This window comes from Crotalus tigris, unplaced genomic scaffold, assembly GCF_016545835.1.
Source record: "Crotalus tigris isolate CLP2741 ecotype Arizona unplaced genomic scaffold, ASM1654583v1 scf7180000017611.44802233496:7321179, whole genome shotgun sequence".
Classification (NCBI taxonomy): Eukaryota; Metazoa; Chordata; class Lepidosauria; order Squamata; family Viperidae; genus Crotalus; species Crotalus tigris.
In genome coordinates, this window is record NW_024096511.1 from 380,568 (window position 1) to 401,512 (window position 20,945).

The 20,945-nt window shown below is 35.8% G+C and overlaps 1 protein-coding gene across 5 annotated transcripts in view; it reads left to right on the forward strand.

Moving 5' to 3' along the window:
• The window catches only part of NHSL1 (NHS like 1), a 163,030-nt gene that overhangs the window by 107,553 nt on the left and 34,532 nt on the right, over nucleotides 1–20,945 (forward strand). For all 5 annotated transcript variants that reach the window (XM_039322966.1, XM_039322947.1, XM_039322955.1 and 2 more), the window contains exon 2: nucleotides 15,322–15,474. In XM_039322966.1, coding sequence (XP_039178900.1) covers nucleotides 15,322–15,474 — 153 coding nt within the window. The remainder of the gene's footprint in view (nucleotides 1–15,321; nucleotides 15,475–20,945) is intronic.

The window sequence follows — 20,945 nt, forward strand, 5'->3', positions numbered from 1 at the left end:
ATAGAGATAAGATAAATAAAATCCATCATGCATAGCTTCAAGCCTCAGAACCCTTTGGAAAGGCCCTGTTTTCAACTTTTTTTATGAAAAGCAGACAAATCACTGACTGGAGTCATTCCAGAGGGCTGTTCCCATCACTGAAACATGTTTCTAGGCTCTGGGATCCAAAGGGAAGACAGTTCCCTTTTTCTCCCAACATCATCAAAGTGGTTCTCTAATGGGAAGATGTAGTCCTGCAGGTAAGCAAGCACTAAACTACATAGAGCTTTATAGATTAAAATCAGCACTTTAAATTATACCTAGAATCAAATAGGAAATCAATGTAGGACCTACAAAACAGGTGTAATATGCGCCTACCTGTGAACAACGGGGCCACTGCATTTTGTACTAACGGAAGTTTCTGGTGGTCTGTAAAGTTAACCCATATAAAACTTGTTATGATAGTCTAGTCCAGGGGTGTCAAACTTGCAATATCACGTGACGTGTCATGACGTATCACGACTTTTTTTCCATTGCCAGCAATGGGGTAGGCGCAGTTTTGCCATGATGCATCCATCCCATGGGCCAGCAGTTTGACACCCCTGTTCTAGTCAGATGGTGATTAGATCAAAACCACTGCAGTCATATGCAAAATGAAAATCAAATTTTAAGGATTGTGGCATAAACCAGCGATGATGGTCCCTGTGGTTATCAGCATATTGAGTATCGTACCAAAAAGTCCTGGATCACACTTAGAAAATCTGAAGATTGACAAAATTTCCATCTGTCAATTGCAAAAGGCCACACATGCTTGGATCCCTACACATGTAGGTCAACATTACAACATTTTAGGTTCTTTGGAAGAACTCAGTGCATATGAAGGCCAATATCAGCTAAAGGGCAGGCACCTGTGATTTCACATTGCTGTGTGTATAATATTAATAATAAACAGTTTACAATAAATAAATAACTCTGAGTAGTCAAGGCTTATGGAAAGAAATTATGATGGCTAGTTTAATGAAAATACTGGGTGCTCCAAAATTTGGATTCATCTATCCATGGAATCTGCATTTCAATTTTATGAGATTCTTAAATCAAAATAGAATTTTAGTAATATGGACTGAAAACACTACAATGCACAATTCCATTCAGTGATTTACATTGTGTTGACCATGCTTTTTATACTTGGAGTATAAGAAAGCTTCTTAATTACTTAATGTGATTATAGTACATGTAATATTCATAGCTATTCATAACTAATTAGTAATATTTTAAAAAGCTATAATCTCCATGATATATTTACATCTTTAGCTTATCTGTATTATATTTTTTCACGTTCTCTCTTGTTTTCTCAAAACTATTCATTTTTTAAAAAGGAAAAAGAAAAAATACTAGCTTAGTCTGCTGAAGTAAAAAAAAAAAAAAAAGCTAAGCAAGACTGATCTAATTAGGACTTGGATAGGAGACAGAAAGTCAACACGGACGTATTCATGTGATCAGGAGTTAAGCTCTGGTGGTCTACCAGCTCCTTGCTAATGTAGCTTTTTAATATAAAACCTAGCCAGACCTGGAATAGAGGGTATTGTCCTGACCATCTTAAAGAGAACATTGTGCACAAGAAAACTTATGTAGCTTCCCTTTCTCACCCGTCAGGTAGGTAGGATGTTTTAAATGGCTGTGATATTTGAGAAGGGAATAGTAACTATTGACTGCCTACAGATGGCAGCATTTTACCTTTTTCCAGATTTTCCAAATCTGTTGTACTGTTTTGGGAAGAAGCTAATTATGCTTCTCCCATCACTACCATCTGTTCTGATTTTTTTCCGTTACAGAAAAATGACTACAACAGGTTACCCATATGTTAGCTTCTTTTCCATGTCCTTAAAAATCTTTCTTCTTGAGCAAAACATCTTTACAGCACGTATTGCAAAGTTCCATAGTTATCTTTTCAAAAAGTATTACATTGATCACCTAGCTTCTACTCTCATATGAAAATATTCGTGGAATAGTTAATCTCATATAATGTGACGAATAAAACTTTAAACACTGCACCCCGGAGACACAACCTGCTTCCTAAAAAGAGAGTGATTGGCCAAGGTCATTCACCCAACTTTGTGCCTAAGGTAGGACTAGAACCCTCAGTCTTCTGGTTTCTAGTTTGAAACTTTAATCACTACATCTAACTGGCTCTCTTCTGATTTAGCTTACTGAAATTAGGGTGATAATGTTCTATTCTGGAAATGGCTTGTGATAGGATTCGTAGTGCAATTGAGACAGATATATTAGGAATGGGGAAGGTTATTTTGTTAAATTAGAAAATGGCCAATTTTCAAATAGGCAGGGTTTTAAAGAAAAAGATAAATCAGTTGGCCAAAAGAGGGATCTGATCGAACATACAGATAGTTCTTGACTTACAACAGTTCATTTAGTGACCATTCAAAGTTACAATGGCACTGAAAAATGTGACTTATGACTGTTTTTCCACAGTTATGACCTTTGCAGCATCCCCATGATCATGTGATCAAAATTCAGATGCTTGGCAACTGGTTCATATTTATGACCATTGCTGTGTTGCAAGGTCATTTGATCACCTTTTGCAAAGTCAATGGGGAAGCCAGATTCACTTAACAACCAGATTACTAATTTATCAACTGCAGTGATTCACTTAACAACTGTGGCAAGAAAGGTCGTAAAATGGGCAAAACTCACTTAACAAATGTCTCATTTAACAACAGAAAATTTGGACCCAGTTGTAGTCATAAGTTGAACTAAGACTGTACTTAGTTTTGATCGTCAAGAAACTTAAACAATTTTTTAAATGACCAAACTCTTTAAAAAAAAAATTCTTGAGCATCTTAAATGAATGTCCCAACTGGACATTTCTTGTTTTTCTTTGAAGATATTTTGCTTCTCATCCAAGAAGCTTCTTCAGCTCTGACTGAATGAGAAGCGAAACATCTTCAAAGAAAAACAAGAAACTCCAGTTGCCTCTTGAAAAAGCACATTTAGAACAACCATGACCTGGATGACTGAGAATCTCCCATTTTTGACAGTGTAAGTGGTTTACATTGCTATCTCTCAGTTACAGAACAAGCTTGTTTAGAAACATAGAAAATAATTAATTTTCATTTTTAGCTGCCAACTATAGGTTAATGATTGAGATAACTGTAGAAATTGGTACCTCTTAGTCTATGCATTCAGCTAAGATAAATGTACTAAATAAATGCCAGGAAGCTTGCAAGCAAAGCCCTGAGTAAATAAGCAGAGTGCTGAGCAGATGGTAGCCCACAGCATTATATTTAAATAATTAAGCAAATTCAGAGGTGGCATTGAGCTATCAATGGGTAACCAGAACTGACTTGTTGCTATTCAAATTTGAAGGAATTTATTGCGCTGAAAAATAAAGGCTTTTGTGCAGCACTTTTTTCTATTGCTTCAAAGATATAGTACATTATTTATTAACATTTTTAGTTCACAGAGTATATTCCCCGTGTCTTTGTAGAAGGAGCTATGTAAAAATAATATTTTTTCAGCAAATTTGGAAATTAATGTCTACTAGGATGCCTATGTATGTCATACTTGTTTTGTCTAAATTAATTTCTCCAAAATAATTTTGAGTGCTATTTAAAATTCTGAAATTTGTCTTTCTGTTTTATATTTTTTGCAAAAACAATCACTGCCTATATGAGGGAGATGGGTGGTCTTCAAATCTGATACATAAACAAATATCATTCCCTTTAATGGATATAAACTGGTGATATAGAACAATAGACATTAAGGAATTGAGGACTTCGATTCTTTGTGGTTCAGCTGTTCTGAATGTAGATAGAGGAGCATCAAAGTTTTTTGTATAGACATATGATAAGCTTACAGTCTGGAGCTCCTATTGGTTGAGATTTCCTCAGGGGATTGCTAATTTATTTGTATTGATTGTAATATTGACTGTTTACACTTTAATCTCATTTTTTTTTCTTTTAAGATCATGTCTTCCTTGACCTTACAGTAGATTACTGAAGAAATATATGTAGCTGTTCTATCTGCTGATGACCTGCACACTAATTTGTTGGCTATATTATGAAGTATTTCATTAAAATATTTTGTGCATATTTTATACTTTTTAAATGTTGGTGATTTGTGCAATTATTTGTGGTAACGTTTACACAGCACATTGGAACCAACTTTTAGATTTAAATATAGAATTGAAACTTGTAAAATAGGCCATGAAACCTAGTTTAAGATCCCCAGTTTAATTTATGGCAGTTTCATAATTTATTCTTTGAAATTAAGATTGATTGAATGACAAATGCCTACAAAATAGTCATAGTAAATTAAAAGTATTGCAACCATGGTTTTGAGATTATATGTCCCATAAGACAGATTGATTGATGAATGCCTACAAAACAGTCATAGTATAGTAAAAGTAAAAATATTGTAACCATGGTTTTGAGATTATATGTCCCATAATTCCTGAATTTGGCATACAGGGTTTGGTTTATGCAAGCTATAATTATGACTCCTGAGACATAAGTTTACATGTCAGCATCACAGACTCAAAATAATTCTATGGAACTATGAGTATTTTACTAAATTTTTATAAATTTTGCAAGCAATGCATTTAATTTTGATATTTTGTGTGTGTCATTTAGGTGAGGATGGGTATGAGATCTTTGACATGTCACTTTCAGGGGATATGCTGTTTTACATAGAGTTACATGGTGAATGTCGGACTAAATTATTTCTATCCTTTTTCATACTACAGAAGTTCTGGTAAATAAATTGCTATTTTTATTCCTCAGTGTTTTCTCCTCATACTTTTCCTTTGTTTCATCAATGTGAATTGGCCATATAAAAGATCCTCACAAATACTAGTATCTTATTTTCTTATTAATAATATAATTACTATACTATTCTATACTATACTATACTATACTATACTATACTATACTATACTATACTATACTAATCTTATTCTGATGTGCTTGTGCTTGTAGTCTGTGGTGGTATAAAAAATGAATCCTAGTAATCAAGGATACTAAATTAAAACCCCTGTTCAGAAAGTTTTATTATTTATGGTAAAATAAGATCATTATAAGCAGTTCTCCTTTTACTTTTTTGGCCTCTCATCATAATCCAATTTATTGTCAATCTACCAATCTCCTTCTCAGGATTTATGATCTGCCAAAGAAACTGCCATGAATTTCTGCTAAGCAGTTACCTACTTTATACAGTAATCTTCTTCACAAAGATGTTTTATGTATGGCTCTTGCTTTGTGTTCTATGTTGGGCTTTTGTTTTTGTTTTTAACTGCTGTTTTAAGTGTGACTTACTTTCTGATTCTTCTCCAGATCCCCAGTTTAATTAATTATTACTTCTTAGGAGCCAAGGCAGTATTAAGATGCATGAAGGCTGAGGCAGCCTAGTTGAAAGAGACTATTGTGAGTAGAGTTCAGTTCACGATGGGAGAGGTTGCTTCTTGGGGGAGGTTTTGTGACAAGAACTCACTTTTGTTCTGAGGGATAATGCTAGGGGATGCTAAGTCTAGATGGCTTGAAAAGAAAAGGAAAAAAAAGTCTCATAACTTATAAATTATTTATCATTAGTTCTTGTAGAAGTATTTGATAAGTCACTGCAGTAAAATGGTTGATTGGATTAATAGTATGAATATCAGTGTATGTGGGGGGGGGATTTAGTGATTTTTTTTTCATATTTTGTTTGTTTCCTTCTTACATATTTATTATGAGATCTAATTGGAATGAATAGGTATTGTTTCTTAATGTTTCTCTTTGAGTAGGCCGTATAGTATACTACATGAGAAAGAAGATTCAGTGCTTTAAAATGAAGCCTTAAAAAGATTTACTTTTTGCTCTATCTGCTTGTATGGGAAAGCAACCAATATGTGGCAACCAAAATATACTGGTATCTTTTTTTTAAAATATACATTTTATTGGTTTTTTTAATTTTAACTTCAAAGTGCTTAGGAAAATACCATGGTGAAAGGGTAGTCAATCATAACAAAACAAGTTGTATATATATAACTAAAATTAATACCTTAAAAAAATTCCCCCCTTTATTTCTTCACATGATATAACAAATTTAGTTTAATCTATTTCTTCTTGAAATTCAATCAATCCACAAAATCATCCCTACTATTACATCTATATAAATCACTCCTGCTTTTAATCTCCACTAATTTCAGTTAAAATATTCCAATTGATCTTAAATAAATATATTAATAAAATTTTGGGTATCCCTTCTATAACACACATAATATTCCAAGAATAACATTCTAATATTTTCACATATATTCCATCTCTTAATTTAATACATCATTAATTAATACCCTTTCTTCTCTTATCATAGATCTCTCTAATTCTTCTGCTATTACAAAATAATTTTCTATATAAACAGAGTAAACAAAAAACAAAAAAAGAATCATTTCGACCTGTTAAATAAAATTTAACTCTCAACCAAATTAACTATCATATCTAAGACAAACATATTATTACACCAATTATTATCTTACTGCTTTCATTTACTCAATTAGATTGTCCAATCAGTCCAAATTTCTAAAGTCTTTTTGACCCAATAATTAAAATTTTAAATCACATTTTAAAATCTAACTCTGGCTTTTTTTCTATACCAAGTTGGTTTCTGTAATGTTGGTTCTATGTCATCAAATCTCAGTATTTGAATACTAATGTTTATCAACAAATCAATCTGATCAAAATTCTCTTCCTCTTCTTCCAGTATCATATACGCAATATAGTCCATTTTATTCCATATTATAATTTCAGCTTGCTTATCCAGGTTGTCATAACTTTCAATCGATTGCGTCTGGCTGTCAATTTCTGTTAATTTTGGCAATGTGAGAACTTCACTTTTAGTCATTTTTTGATCTTCAAAGTTCTCCATTTGTACATAGACTTGTGAAATATCCTCCTAGTTAGTTGATTTATAGAGTAGTTATTTAAGGTCTCAATCTGGGATTTTAGGTCCAGAATTTTTCTAAAGTTCAATTGTTCAGTGAGTTCTTCCATCTCAAATTGTGTATACTGTTGCATATAAGCTTCTTCTTGGCCTGTAGATTGGTCTTTTAAAATTTGGGGCTCAGCTTGTGATTCTTTAGTTTTTCTCCATGACTTCATCTCCTCTGTCATTTCCAATATTTTTTCCAATATCAGCTCATAATCCAGTAACTTCTTGATCAGTAACTTCTTCTTCCATCTCAGATTGTGTATACTGTTGCATATAGGCTTCTTCTTGGCCTATAGGTTAATCTTTTAAAGTTTGAGGCTTCCATCTCAAATTGTGTATACTGTTGCATATAAGCTTCTTCTTGGCCTGTAGATTGGTCTTTTAAAATTTGGGGCTCAGCTTGTGATTCTTTAGTTTTTCTCCATAACTTCATTTCCTCTGTCATTTCCAATATTTTTTCCAATATCAGCTCCATAGTCAAGCTGTGGGTAAAAATCTTCTATTTCCATAGTAAAAGAGTCTTTTAAAGTTTTTGTGGAAACTATATTTATTAAGAGTCCATATACATCCGCCTCCACAATGTTTAAATCACAAACACAACCCACAGCTGTTTCCAAGCCTTTATCTTTTCTTCTTATTAATTCCTGAAATAGTGTTCTCCAAACACTATTTTTGCCACAAGATGTCCTCAATAAGCTATAGAAAGCTTTTTCTTTGCACGTTAAAAGCCTTTATCTCATTAAGAATGACAACGAAAGAAACAGAAAAAAGCAAATATCTTCAGTATAGTAAGTAAAATAACGCTCTAAATTAGGAATCTTTCCAGGGATGTTCAATATTCAAAAGGTTCAAAATATAATAAGTGCTATTCTATAGTTTTGTTTATAATATTATTATTATTGTTATTTTCCCCAAACAGACAAAAGCTGCTTTCTTAAAACAGGGAAGTCATCCAAAAAGCAAGCTCTTTGCAGGAAAAATAATTCAGAATGGAAAGAGGGAGGAAAGGTCTCACCCGGATTCACCACTGGTTCTTTATGCTTAGATGATTTTCTGACTTCAGCTAGCACAGCGAAGTGAACGGCCATTTTACTGACCGATCTTCTCCATCAGCCGTACGGAGTTAGCTCGGACTGGCTGTGGAGCCGCTGCTCCACAGCGGCTGAGCAAAAGCCTCCTTGACAGTGGTCACCCCTCCAGGGCGATTTAAGACCCGCATAAAGGTCTACCGGTAGAGAGAAAACAGCCAACAAAGAGTGACAGCTCTTTGTATGGCTGAAAGTGCCGTGATCTGGAAGCGGAAGTCCAAAATATATCTTTTTTGTGGTACCTCATTTGGCAATACTTGTAGCTTAGTGTATTTGTCATCATAGATGGGACATATGTTTGCTCCGCCAAAACACTGGTTTAACACTCTATATGTATAACAAATGCATTTGTTATACATTAAATAGAAAAGTATTCTTAGGAGACAAGACATGTTACTCTGTGGTTGCTACTGTTTAACGAAGCCACTGCCACCATAGTGTAGCTTATGCCTTTTAATAAAATGTATTAGTTTGAATAACTGCTACCAGATTTATTCTAATTGTACGGTGAAATAATTTTCCTTTAAAGCCCTTAACATTTTATGTATTATATTTTAACATGCCCAAACATTATTCAAAACTTTATACAAATCTCGATTAGCTGGCATTAGTTTTTATTAAGTTTATATTATACCCATCTTTCAAAGAATTACCAATCATCAAAATAAATTCTGTTTCCTTCTGTATAATAGATTGCATTAGGAAATGGTTACTTGTCCAAGGGCATATAGTGGATCTCATGGTTGAGTGAAAATTGAATCCTCCCTCTCCTTCCTCATACAGAATACAGAATACTTGACTTACTAGCATAATTGGGGCCAGAATTTCTAACATAAACCATTGTGGTAATAAGTTGAATTGGACCCAATTTTATTCTGGTATGCTGAAGCAACTTCTACAGTAAGAGAAGTTCTTTCCTGAAGGTAATTAATCAGGGAACATGTCTGTCTACCCATTTACATTTCTGTAGTGAAACAAAGTTGGTTACATATGCTATCCCAAAGCTTTGAGTCTATCTAGCCTCTCTTAGAAAAGACTGATGGCCCCTGCTGTTGGTGTTTCTTTGGGGAAATGAGAATTCCTTTCAGTGTCAAGCTAAGACATTGCTTGGTCTTTCTTTGAAAGGGCAGCCTGACTTCTTGAGCCTCGGCATTGTGCTACAGGCATGCCCTGCTGAGCACATTAATAGCGTGCTTAGCATTGTTCTCTGCAAAAATTGTGAATTGCTGCAAGGAGAGGAAAGGGATTATGCTTTCATTTAAAAAATCCTTCACTTAACCAATATCGGTTTAAGATATTTTAGGTAGAAACTATACCCTATACCTAAGTGGGAATTGTAAGTGTAAGTTAGTTTTAACCAATCCTATGAGTGAGTCAATGAGTGAATGAATGGAAAGATAAACTGTACAGCGGTGTTTACTATATAGACTCATATAAAACAGAAATGGGTAGATAAATGTAACACTGGAGAGCAGAACGATTGAAAGGAAAATCATTTTAGAAGCAGCCCAAAAGATCAAAATATACAGACGGAGGGAAAGGCACTTTATGATTTACACAAAAAATGGGTCTATAGGGACTTTATAGCAGTGCTGGAATCATGCTGATTTTAAGTCCTTGATAGGAAAAGAAAAAAGATGGGTTTAGAAAAAAAACTAAGTATCTCACTGTCCCAGACATTACAAAAAAAAATCATATTTACAATAAGTTAGGTCCTGCCCATTAAAGCATCTACCTCATGTTCTGTCTTGTAAAGGATTTTGAAGATCCCATTAAGGTAATGCCAGGGGGGGACGATGTACATTTATTGTACTCATCTTTATAAAGTACAGTCTGCAGGGGAAGGAAGAACTCTTGGTTTCCTAAGAGAAGTGGGGAGGGGAGAGAAAGGGGGGACTCTATGAATGAGCATTGAAGCAGAAATCTCCATCTTGCTTCCATGCAAACATGAACAAAGATTGGCTGCCCTCACCCCCTCCCCAACCTTCTCCTCAGATTGTAACTGGCTGTTTGCAGGCACAGCATTATGTTTCCGATGGAGGCTTTCAGGTTCAAGGGCTGTTAATGGTTTCTAATGGGTAGGATGTTCACTGCAACGTGGAGGTTGCTTTTAAAAGAAGAAACGAGGAAAAGAAGGGTGCCATAAGGACGAACAAAGTTAGCAGAAATTGTAAGAACTGCTAGGGAAGCGCTGGAATTTAGTTTCGGCATGATACCTCTCACCCTCTATGGAATCCTGGAGTGAGCGAGGCATTTCCTACTGAAATGGGGGTGCTTATCAATACAAAGCTCAAAGCCTTAATACAGTTTTTCAAGAAAAAGAGTAAGTAGGCTTTTTTTAAAAAAAAAAAAAAATCTGTTTAGACTTTTGGCAGAAACATTACAAAACCATTACATAACCTGCTCTTATTTCTCCAACTGTACATAGTAGCATTGTTTAGTTTACTGAGCTTTGATATTGTGTGGAGGCAGCTTATTAAACAGTGCCCTAAGCACCTGCCCTAGCTTTTGTTGAGCTTGTGAAGTTTGGAATTGCCGCTTGCTCATTTTCTTTTGTGTGCCTGAATTGCCATGGAGAAAGGAGAAAGGCTTTTTGATGCAATAGTAATCTTGAAAGAAACTTGATACAGGCAAGAGTTGATTGTATAGAGATGTTTAACCAGCTGAAAGCTTGTATAGTCCTTATAGCACCGTGCTCATGCAAAACTACTGCAGGATCCCTTTGCTTGGTTTTGTTACTTTCTCCAAACTTATCATAGATATATTTCAAGGGTTTCAGTCTAATCCGATGCTCAAGCAGCCCTTATTTAAGATCACAAATTGTTTTAATTGGCTAATAGTTATGCATAAATATATATTTTAACAAAGGTACTCTGCATTTAACTCGAAAGGAAACTTGGCAATAATCCTGCTCTCAGCATTTGTGTGGCAAGTCTAATTTAATTCTGTATTCAGCATCTGTGACTTTCTCTCCCATTTGTTTTCTCCCTCGCAGTTGTTTCATCCATTCTTCATTATAGGTAGAGATTGAAAGTGATTGAAGTGTCAGGTAGATGGGCTCATCTTTCTGTTCATTATTTGGGGAGGTGGGGGTGGGGTTTCTTCAGCAAGGCTAAAGAAGGCAGCCAAGCATTGTGTCAGCATGATCTACCTGGCTGCATGAGATGGTCCTGGTAATATATGGTGTAATAAATGAGGATGACCTTAGAATTCCTCAAGCAGATCTTGCTGACTCCCATTAGTAAGATGTGCATGAAGAACTCTTAAGGGCAAACGGTCGTATTCATAGGTTTGCCAAAATACTGTAGCCAGACTGAAAGGGAAGACTTTTTTGGTCAGGTCATTTATCACGGTTGGTTATTGTGGTGAAAAAAATGCAGACAGGTTTCCCACTAATTGTGTTATTATTTACCTACGCAACTTCTCAGCATATATTCCATTATACAGATAGTCCTCAACTTACAACCACAACTGAGCCCAAAATTTGTATTGCTAAGTCAGACATGTATTAGGTGAGTTTCGCTCCATTTTACGCCCTTTCTTGCCACAGTTGTTAAGTAAATTATTGCAGTTGTTAAGTTAGTAACATGGTTGTTAAGCAAATCTGGCTTCCCCATTGATTTTGCTTGTCAAAAGATGAACACATGACCCTGGGACACTGCAACTGTTGTAAATATGAACCAGTTGCCATGCATTCCGAATTTTGATCGCATGACCATGGGGATGCTGCAATAGTCATAAATGTGAAAAACTGTCCTAAGTCACTTTTTCTAACACCTTGGTAAATTTGAACAATCACTAAATGAACTGTTGTAAGTCAAGAACTACCTGTAGTTATATAATAATTTGTGCTTTGTTAATAAAGACCAATAAAACAGAGGTCTCCAACCATTCCGGGCTCGCGGATCGGAGGGAAGGAGAGTAGCTTCAGAATCAGTGCATGCTCGCATGAGACATGCATACTGGGGCGGCACTAGCAGCCTGTTCGTGCATATAGCATGTGCTAGTGCCATGTGCATGCACGAACGGCCATATACACGAATGGGCCGCACAATCCACCCAGGCTAGTGGTGCATGTGCAAATGGAGCACGGATACCAACCCCATGCTAACGTCTCTGTTCGTGCCCGTGCGCATGCAAAAACGGGGCTACAGATGCTAATGTGAGTGGGGGGAGTGCGTGTGCACACTGGCCAGCCATTTCCATAGCCTGCTGGCCAAGAGCCCGCAGCCTGGGACTGGGCCACGGCCCACAAGTTGGGGACCCCTGCAATAAAAGACGGCTGCTCAGTTTTGAATGTGCCTTTTAAGAGGAATACCATCCAACATTTGGTCAAGTGAATCAACCCCTTTCTGATTTTGAAGGGATTAGTAATTTTTAACACTTTATAAAATTTTATTCACTTATTTGAATGCATACGCATACAAACACACAACACACACACATGCCATCTAATAACTTCTTCACAAAAATTATAGTTTATATCAACTTTTGGATCTTTGTGAAGGGCATACCTGCATTTTTTTTAGTACATATATGGAACCTTAGTTGGGCTCTTCTATTTTAGCAAACCAGGAAGATAAAGAAAGCACTTGTGCAAAACAAACAAACAAACAAAAAAACCTATAGTGTCATCCAAGGAAACAAGGAATTCCAGAACTCATCTTATATGAAGACCATATGAAGGCAGAATTCTGTCTCTTCATTATTGTATTTACAAAGAAAATGTAATATTTGTAAATCATTACATAAGCAGTATCTTTATGCAAGTAGTCCTTGACTTATGACCACCACTGTGGCCAGAATTTCCATTGCTAAGCAAGTCAGTTTATTTAGTGCCCAATTTTACAACCTTTTTGGAACGATTATTAACCAAATCACTGCAGTTGTTAAGTGAATCACGCAGTCATTAAGCAAATCAAGTTTCCTCCATTGACTTTGCCTGTTGGAAGCTGCCTGAGAAGATTGCAAGTAGTGATTATGACCCCAGCTTGCTGCAATCGTCATAAAGGCACGCCTGTTGCCAGGCTCCCCAATTTTCATGACATGACTGTGGGGATCTGTGACAGTCATAAGTGCAGTGAATAATCATAAACCATTCTTTTAAGTACTGTTGTAACTTGGAATGGTCACTAGACAAATGGTTGTAAATCAAGGATGATCTGTGGTTTCTTATTTGATCATACTATCCCTTTCCACAAGGGCTTTATGTAATCCTTCTCTGTTGGCAAAGTTCTGTTTCTGTGGCAAGCTCTAGATGGAAATATCATTTGTGCTGTGTTTTCCTGGTCTACCTGGCAATCATATGGGCTGAGTTCTAGCAACTATGGGCTGTCCAGAACTTTGTTGGGAGGGAAGAAGGGAGGAGGGTAGAGATAAATTAACTAAGTATTGAGATATAGAAAAGGATGGAACTGCTTTGGAGCTGCTCCCAATCCATTCTCCTGAAGTTTTTGTCCCCATTCTTCATCTGCCTGTTCTAACTAGAAAAATGTCTGCCTCTCCACTCCAGTTCGGTATTGGGAAAATTAATCACTGAAGTATTTCTATCTTAAGTCTTGCCAGAAGAAATTGGTAAGGATCCAGCAGCCTTTCACAGCACAGAAGCCCTTACATTTAGAACTGCCCCACTAGCATCTTCCAGAGGGAAGCGCAAATGTTTCCAGCACACTTGAGCAGTGTGGGAACAGATTATCTGGAGGATTTAATTATCTATTTAGTTCTCTGCCTGCTTGCTGTGTTCAATATTGGAAACACCGCTATGTGTCTCACACTTTTAGGAGGTTGTTGAGATGAGGCAGGCAAACGTCTAACTCAAAGGAGATTTTAACTTGGGAAACTCTTGTGGAAGTTTCATTTAGACCTCAAACAAGCTGTTCTTTATAGACCTTTTAAAGCAGGCTAAAAACTTTTTCCTGCCTGTTTTAAAGTTACATTCATCTGCCCTTGGAATATGTTATTCTTTTGAATCATTTTGTAATTATTTAATTACATTTATAAACACTTAATCCTTAAGGAGCTTGCAGTTTACAATATAAAGCACCAAAGAAACTTTATACAATAAAAGCACACAAATAAACACTTTACAAACCAATAAAAGTGTAGAATAAAATGAAATTAACAGCCAAATTATAACCAAAGATAGAATCAACCCAAAATGCCCTCCGGAAGTTTTAAGCAAATTGTAAAAGTCAGACAAAGTGGGATCCAATAGAAAGGTGTCCCACGTTTGGAAGACCCAGATCTGAAGTTATTTGTGCAAGCATTTTCATTTCTTTAGTGAAGAAAGGGGGGGACTAAATAAATAATTGAGGGTTCCTTTTATACCGCTCAAGGCTGGTTTTTAATCCTAAAGTTCTATCTAAATGGCTTGGGTCCCAAGAGATTCCTTCTGCTTCTGTGTTTTTGTCCTCTGAGGTTGACTTGTCTACTCCTTTCATGAATTTATGTAAATGAGAAGTTTATGTAAATGAGGGTCTGGGTCAGAGCCTTCTTTCTGTTTGTGGAATTCTTTGGTCAGAAAGAACAATTCTGAACTCTCTCCTCTAATATTTTAGCAAGCTGTTCCAGAAGTTTTTTACATCTGTCCTTAGTTACGTCTTCCTTTCCCAGGGAAGCAAATGACTATACATGCACAAATATGCAGAGACAATTGCTAAATGCTAAGACTTCCAGAGATGCTGGCTACCTCAATACTTTGCTTGCACTAATACATTTTGCTACATATCCTTTTAAATCACAACTCTACTCCATTAGCGTTGTACAACACTAATGCATATTCCTGAGGTCAGACTGAGCTTTGCTATACTATGTTAAGTCCTGGGTCTTCCAAGGGGTCTTTGGGAAATTATTTGAGTCTTTGTTTCATTTTTGAAGTGTGTTATTGCTTGCTGCTGATTGTGCTGATGTTGTGTTTTGTTGTATATTATTATATTGTGTTCATTTTTTTAAAGAAAACTATATCGGGAAGTTATAAGATACTCTGTCACTTTCAGTTGGAGTCTCATATTAGCTCCATAAATAAACCCATAAGGGAATAAAAAATAAAATATTTTTTAAAACATTACGTGAATACTTTATGTTGTTTTTCGAACTATTGGGCTACTGTGTTGTAGCAAACCACATAAATGCCTTTCTACCTACATAAAACAGAGTGAGTAATCAAAATGGTTGTTATTACTCCTTTCATTTCTCTGAGTTTATCAAGTGATTTCATTCTTTTAACTTTTAGTGTTTAACACAGTGTTTAATTTACCTTTGTCTTTCTGCTCTTTTACAGCTGTCTCCAATCTAGATGAAGAGAGTAGATGGACAGTTCATTATACTGCGCCCTGGCATCAGCAGGAGAATGTCTTCTTACCATCCAGCAGGCCGCCCTGCGTAGAGGAGCTGCATCGTCAAGCCAAATTGAATCTGAAGTCCGTACTGAGAGGTAGGAACTTTACAAAGACATGTTCACTCAACAAGATCACAGCTACCACCTTTTGTTTCCTTAAGGAAGAGGTTCTCAACCTTGGCAACTTTAAGACTTATGGACTTCAACTCCCAGAATTCCTCAGCTGAGGAATTCTGGGAATTGAAGTCCACAAGTCTTAAAGTTGCCAAGGTTGAGAACTCCTGCCTTAAGGAATCATGTATCTTTTCAAAGTTCTTAATTTTTCTTAAGTTTTTCCAGTTTCCAGTTTTTCCAAAATTCATTCACAAACTCATTTAATTTCACTAATGGGTTTGGGGAATTAAACAGGTTTGTTCTGTCACCTTGAAGCCTATTGTACAATGTTGCCTTTAATCCCTCTCCAAAATCCAGGAAATGAGAATTCCCGGTCTTAGAACATCCAGTAGAGAAAGAATTTAGAATATAGAAAAGGCACAAATTGCTTAGAAACTCTTATGACAAATGACCAGTTCAGATTAGTTCATTTCTAGCCTAATATTTATTAAATTATTTTGACACAGAATAAAGAAGAAAGGTAGCCTCTGAGACACCCTAAAAGTAAGCGGGTGGTCTGAAATATAAGCTGATAGCTGAAAATCTGTGTTCTCAATGAACTATTTTTATTTTTGCATGTTTGGATTGTATTGTGGCATTTTTTTTAAAAAAATCTCATTGTTACTTTGAAGTTCCTTTTTTTTAAAAAAAATTAGCTGATATCTTGGGTAGAGTTTGTTTTGTACATGAATATTGAAAGCATGAAGTTAGAATATCAGGCACTACTGTTTGAAAAATTCATTGCAGCCAAAGTTGTTTGAATAATGTAATTAATTGTTTAATGTAAAAGTAGAAGTTAGTAACCAAATAACAAATATTTAATATAAAAACATTAACCCTCTTGCTTCCAGAAGTATTTGATGATATGGTTTTTAATTTGATTTAATGATCATTATTAAATGACATATGATTTTATAGAGTAGATTTTAGCTAGAAAAACTGCTGCCCTAATCTCAGTATGGAAAATGTATTCCTAAGTGAAAATCTCTGTGCTCTGTAATTTATCACCTCACATGATAAGAGTTAGTTTCAAAAGTGGTCGACAAGAATAGAAATGTTCAAACATTTGCTGCTTCGAGTGAAGTGCAGCAGAATGTGAAAATATGTTGTTCTTTAATTGTGGTCAGAAAAATGGAATGCTTCCACACAGAGTTTTTAACACTACAATGAAAAGATATTGTGTGATAGTAGTAGTAGTAGTAGTAGTAGTAGTAGTAGTAGTAGTAGTAGTAATATGTACCTTTGGTGCAATCCCAAAACAACTGGAGAACCACTTAAACACCATTGGCATTGACAAATTTGCCATCAGTCAATTGCAAAAGGCGGCCTTATTGGGAAGAGCTTCCATCCTGCGACGATATCTGTAACACCATCCAGATCTACCTATCCCAGGTCCTTGGTAAGGACTCAGTAGGTAGACAAAAATGCCAAACCCAGTCTGAAAATTTGGCTGACTGTGGGATGATATAATAATAACAAGAACAAGAACAACAACAACAACAATAATAAAGTTGGAAGGGACCTTGGAGGTCATTAGTCCAACCCCCTGCTCAGGCAGGAAACCCTATACCATTTTGGACAAATGGCTATCCGGTCTCTTCTTAAAAACTTCCAGTGTTAGAGCATTCACTGCTTCTGGAGGCAGGTTGTTCCACTGGTTAATTGTTCTAACTGTCAGGAAGTTTCTCCTTAGTTCTAGGTTGCTTCTCTTCTTGATTAGTTTCCATCCATTGCTTCTTGTCCTGCCTTCAGGCGCTTTGGAAAATAATAATAATAGTAATAATAATAATAACAAATAAAAATAAAAAATATTGGTGGGGAAATAGGATAGTTAAAAATGAGGGCACAACAATATTTGGACCTTCATAAAACTTTGTAAATGTGGCAGGACAATAATGCAATAAAAGCTTTACCTGAACTAGGTTGATGAGCTATTCTAAGAAATGATTTAGTTTCCAGTTATGAATATATTTTTGAAGGTAAGTGACAAAATCACACTGTCCTATTTTGAAAGGGAAGAACAGGTATTTGTATTGTTTAATTCTCTTTACTGCTATTTATTATATTTAGAGAAAAGCATTTAATGTATCTGGAGATCAGAAGGTGGTAGATTGCATCCATATTACAGAAGCAGACTGTATGGGTATTTCCCTCTTGTTTCTCTTTTGCACTTATGCCTTTATACCAGTGGTTCTCAACCTTTTTAATGCCACGACCCCCCACCGGTCGTAAGTCGAGGACTACTCAACCGGTCGTAAGTCGAGGACTACTCAACTGGTGCAGCACCGTTTGCAGACTGGGACTTTTGGCGGGCTCGGCAGGGCAGAGACAGCCTGGACAATTCCTATTGACTTTTGAAAGCCAATAGAATTAGACTCTATTCAAGAGAGTCTATTCTATTGGCTTTCAAAAGCCAATAGAATAAAAGGGAGTAGCACAGCTAAGGAAAAGGGGGAAAAAATGGCGGACGGCGTTGTTTGGCGACCCCCGTGAAATGGTCGTTCGACCCCAAATGGGGTCTCGACCCACAGGTTGAGAACCACTGCTTTATACCAAAGACTCCTCTAAAGGGTTCCCATTTCTTTAGAATTTCCAGGTGGAAATGATCAGAAGATTCTGTTCTGAGGCTGGATGCTATTTCTTATGCAGAAAGATATTCTAAGAGTCTACAAACCAGAATGAACATTTGGTGTCTTCATGGGCACAGTTGTTAAGTTTTCTTAGAAATGATTTATAAAAGTTCTTCCAGGATGCTTTTTCAAATCTGAATTTACTACTTAAACTTCTGGAATTATCTGGTCAACTTCCTTCCTCATATGATCCTGGGGTCAGGCAAGGTCAGTTAGAAGCTTCTAACTGTTAATTTTTATAACTAACTATGGAGTATATGTGTTTATACTAGAAGTATCAAATTATTTTTGTGTATAAAAATGTACTATTTTCTATTCCTAATTCAAGCACAGCTTGAATTTTATTTCCTTATTGAAGGAAATTGAAGACAAGCTAATCTAATGCAGTAAACAAAAGATAAAAGTAGTATAATTGAAAAAAATATTGCTCTGTGCTGATAATCCAAGTTGAAAATAAAATTCATGCCTACAATTAAATACTTCCCTTTTTTATTCTCCCAATCAGAGAATTTCAAGCGAAGTGCCTGGAAAATAACAATTGGCATGAATAGAAAACCCATAATGGGGGGCACAAAACCGAAAATAGTATTTTGCAAATGGTATTTGTTAACAAGCTATCACTAGGGAGGGCTCAAGGTGATCCTGTCCATTTGTCTCTGAGTAATTTAGATATCTACACTATGCATTTATGGATAATAAGGAGTGATTGCCTCAGTCATGCCCATTTACCTCTACATTGTGAAAATAAATGTAGTGAATTGTTTGCCTATACGTAATGTGCGAAGCATGCTTCACAACATTTATTGCTTAGAACATAACATGAATAATCAATACTTAGTTCTCTCTGGATGATATTTGGCAAGTCAGTACTTATTAAGGAACTTAAATTATTATTAACTTTGAAACAAAGCTTTTGCTCCAGCAGTGAGCCCTCATTGTAATCTACTGTAGGTATCATGCCTAATAAAAAAACATATCTTTTTCCTAAACCTTCCTCTTTATCTCTGCAAATCCCTACCCATCTGTTGCTCTGTTTCCTTCTCTGATCAGGTGACAACTTTATGACGATAGTTGCATTCAGTGTTCTTTCTCTGCCTGCCCTTGTGCTAGGCCAGGATTTGAAGAATTCAGCCAATGATTTTAGTGCTTTCTTGGAAAGCTGAAGATGCAAGCCCTGTCTCGACTTTATGCTTGTTAGCTTAAAGTGTTTTATTTGATTGATTTCTATGGCCGTTCATCTCAAATACTTTATTTTGCGTAGCTAATGATAATAAAAAGTAAATAAAAAAATACATATGCAAAAAATTAAAACACACAGCAGCCTGGGGGAAAAAAAATCACAAAATAGTCATTATCATTTAAAACAGCCATAATGTTAATTCTTTCACCATAATTAGTTGCACTAATAGACTTCCATTCATGCAGTGAACGTCATATGTGTTAGTGGGGCTTCCAGATAGACTCCACAGCGTGCCCCAGTTTGCTGAAAGAGATTTCAGGGGGTTGCAAATACAAAGATTCTGTTTCTATCCCATTACATCTTCTTCTGAAGATTATAACTGAGTACAACTCGTTGTCCCCAAAGCGGGAATCTTCTCGTGATAGTCATATGAACCAAGAAGATGACCAGTGAACGAATAAGCCAACTTTCATCTTGAAAAGTGCATATTAATTTGGAATCTATATAAATACTTTGCTGCAGGGAATGTGTATAGTCCAGTGTGTGATTGAGGGAAGACTGCAACTTGTTATGCTGACCCCTAAAGCTAATGACAAAATGGGTCTTGAAGGGTTGAGAGCAGAATATCTGAATGTTATTTTGTGCCTTTAATACGTGTTGGTTTTGGGGGAAAACAGTTATGTTTGTATATGCCTACATAGTGCCTTTGTACCAAGCTATTGAGAATTAAACAGTTATAACCATTATGCAGTGTGTCATTGTCAAAAATGTAAAAATCAACCAGTCTTTTGTTTTGTCAATTTGCTTTGGGAACACATTTGTTCAAATTCCTGTCTCAGTTTAAAAAAAGAGAAGCTTTTTTTCCCCTCCCAAAACTGCAGTGAAATATACTCTGGATATAGTTCATGAACCTGCTTTATATTCCAGGCTGGGATATTTTTTTCAGCAACAGCCCAAGTGCTGCTGTTAGCATTAAAAAAAAAAAAAAACTAAGCTTGATACGAAACAGTCCTTATGGCATCTCATTTCTGCTACTGACAGCCTTTTTTTTTTTAAGTCTACAGAAATGGGTCCTGTTCCACTTGATGCAAACTTCATTGCTGAAGTTTTGCCATATTTGCCATATTTAGACTGTTAGACAGAAATAGATCCTTATCAGAATCAAGAATTTGTTTTTAAAAGCCCTCTTGTGATCCAGATAGCTGTTGCAATTATATTAACCATCAGCTGCTTTGTGCTACTATACCCATTGTTAGTGGATTTTAAATCCCTTTTGCAAACATTTGTATTAATTTTCAGCTGTTCCTATAAAACAGAAGTATAAGCTTTGATTTGAGAGGCTTTCTAATAATGCAGTTCATGTGCAACAATGGTTTAGCAGAGCATCCTGACTTGTTTCTTTTCTTTTCTCTTTTTGTGTGACATAAATCTGCATTAATGAATTAATTGGAAAATGTTGAAGATAGATTAGTGTTGACTTGGAGAACATCCAGGGTGTCTAATCCAAAGCTGAAGAAAAGGTTTATGCCTGGTGTAAAAGCTATCTCCTCATATAAGGGCTCAATCAATCAATCAATCAATCAATCAGTTTATTACAGCCATAT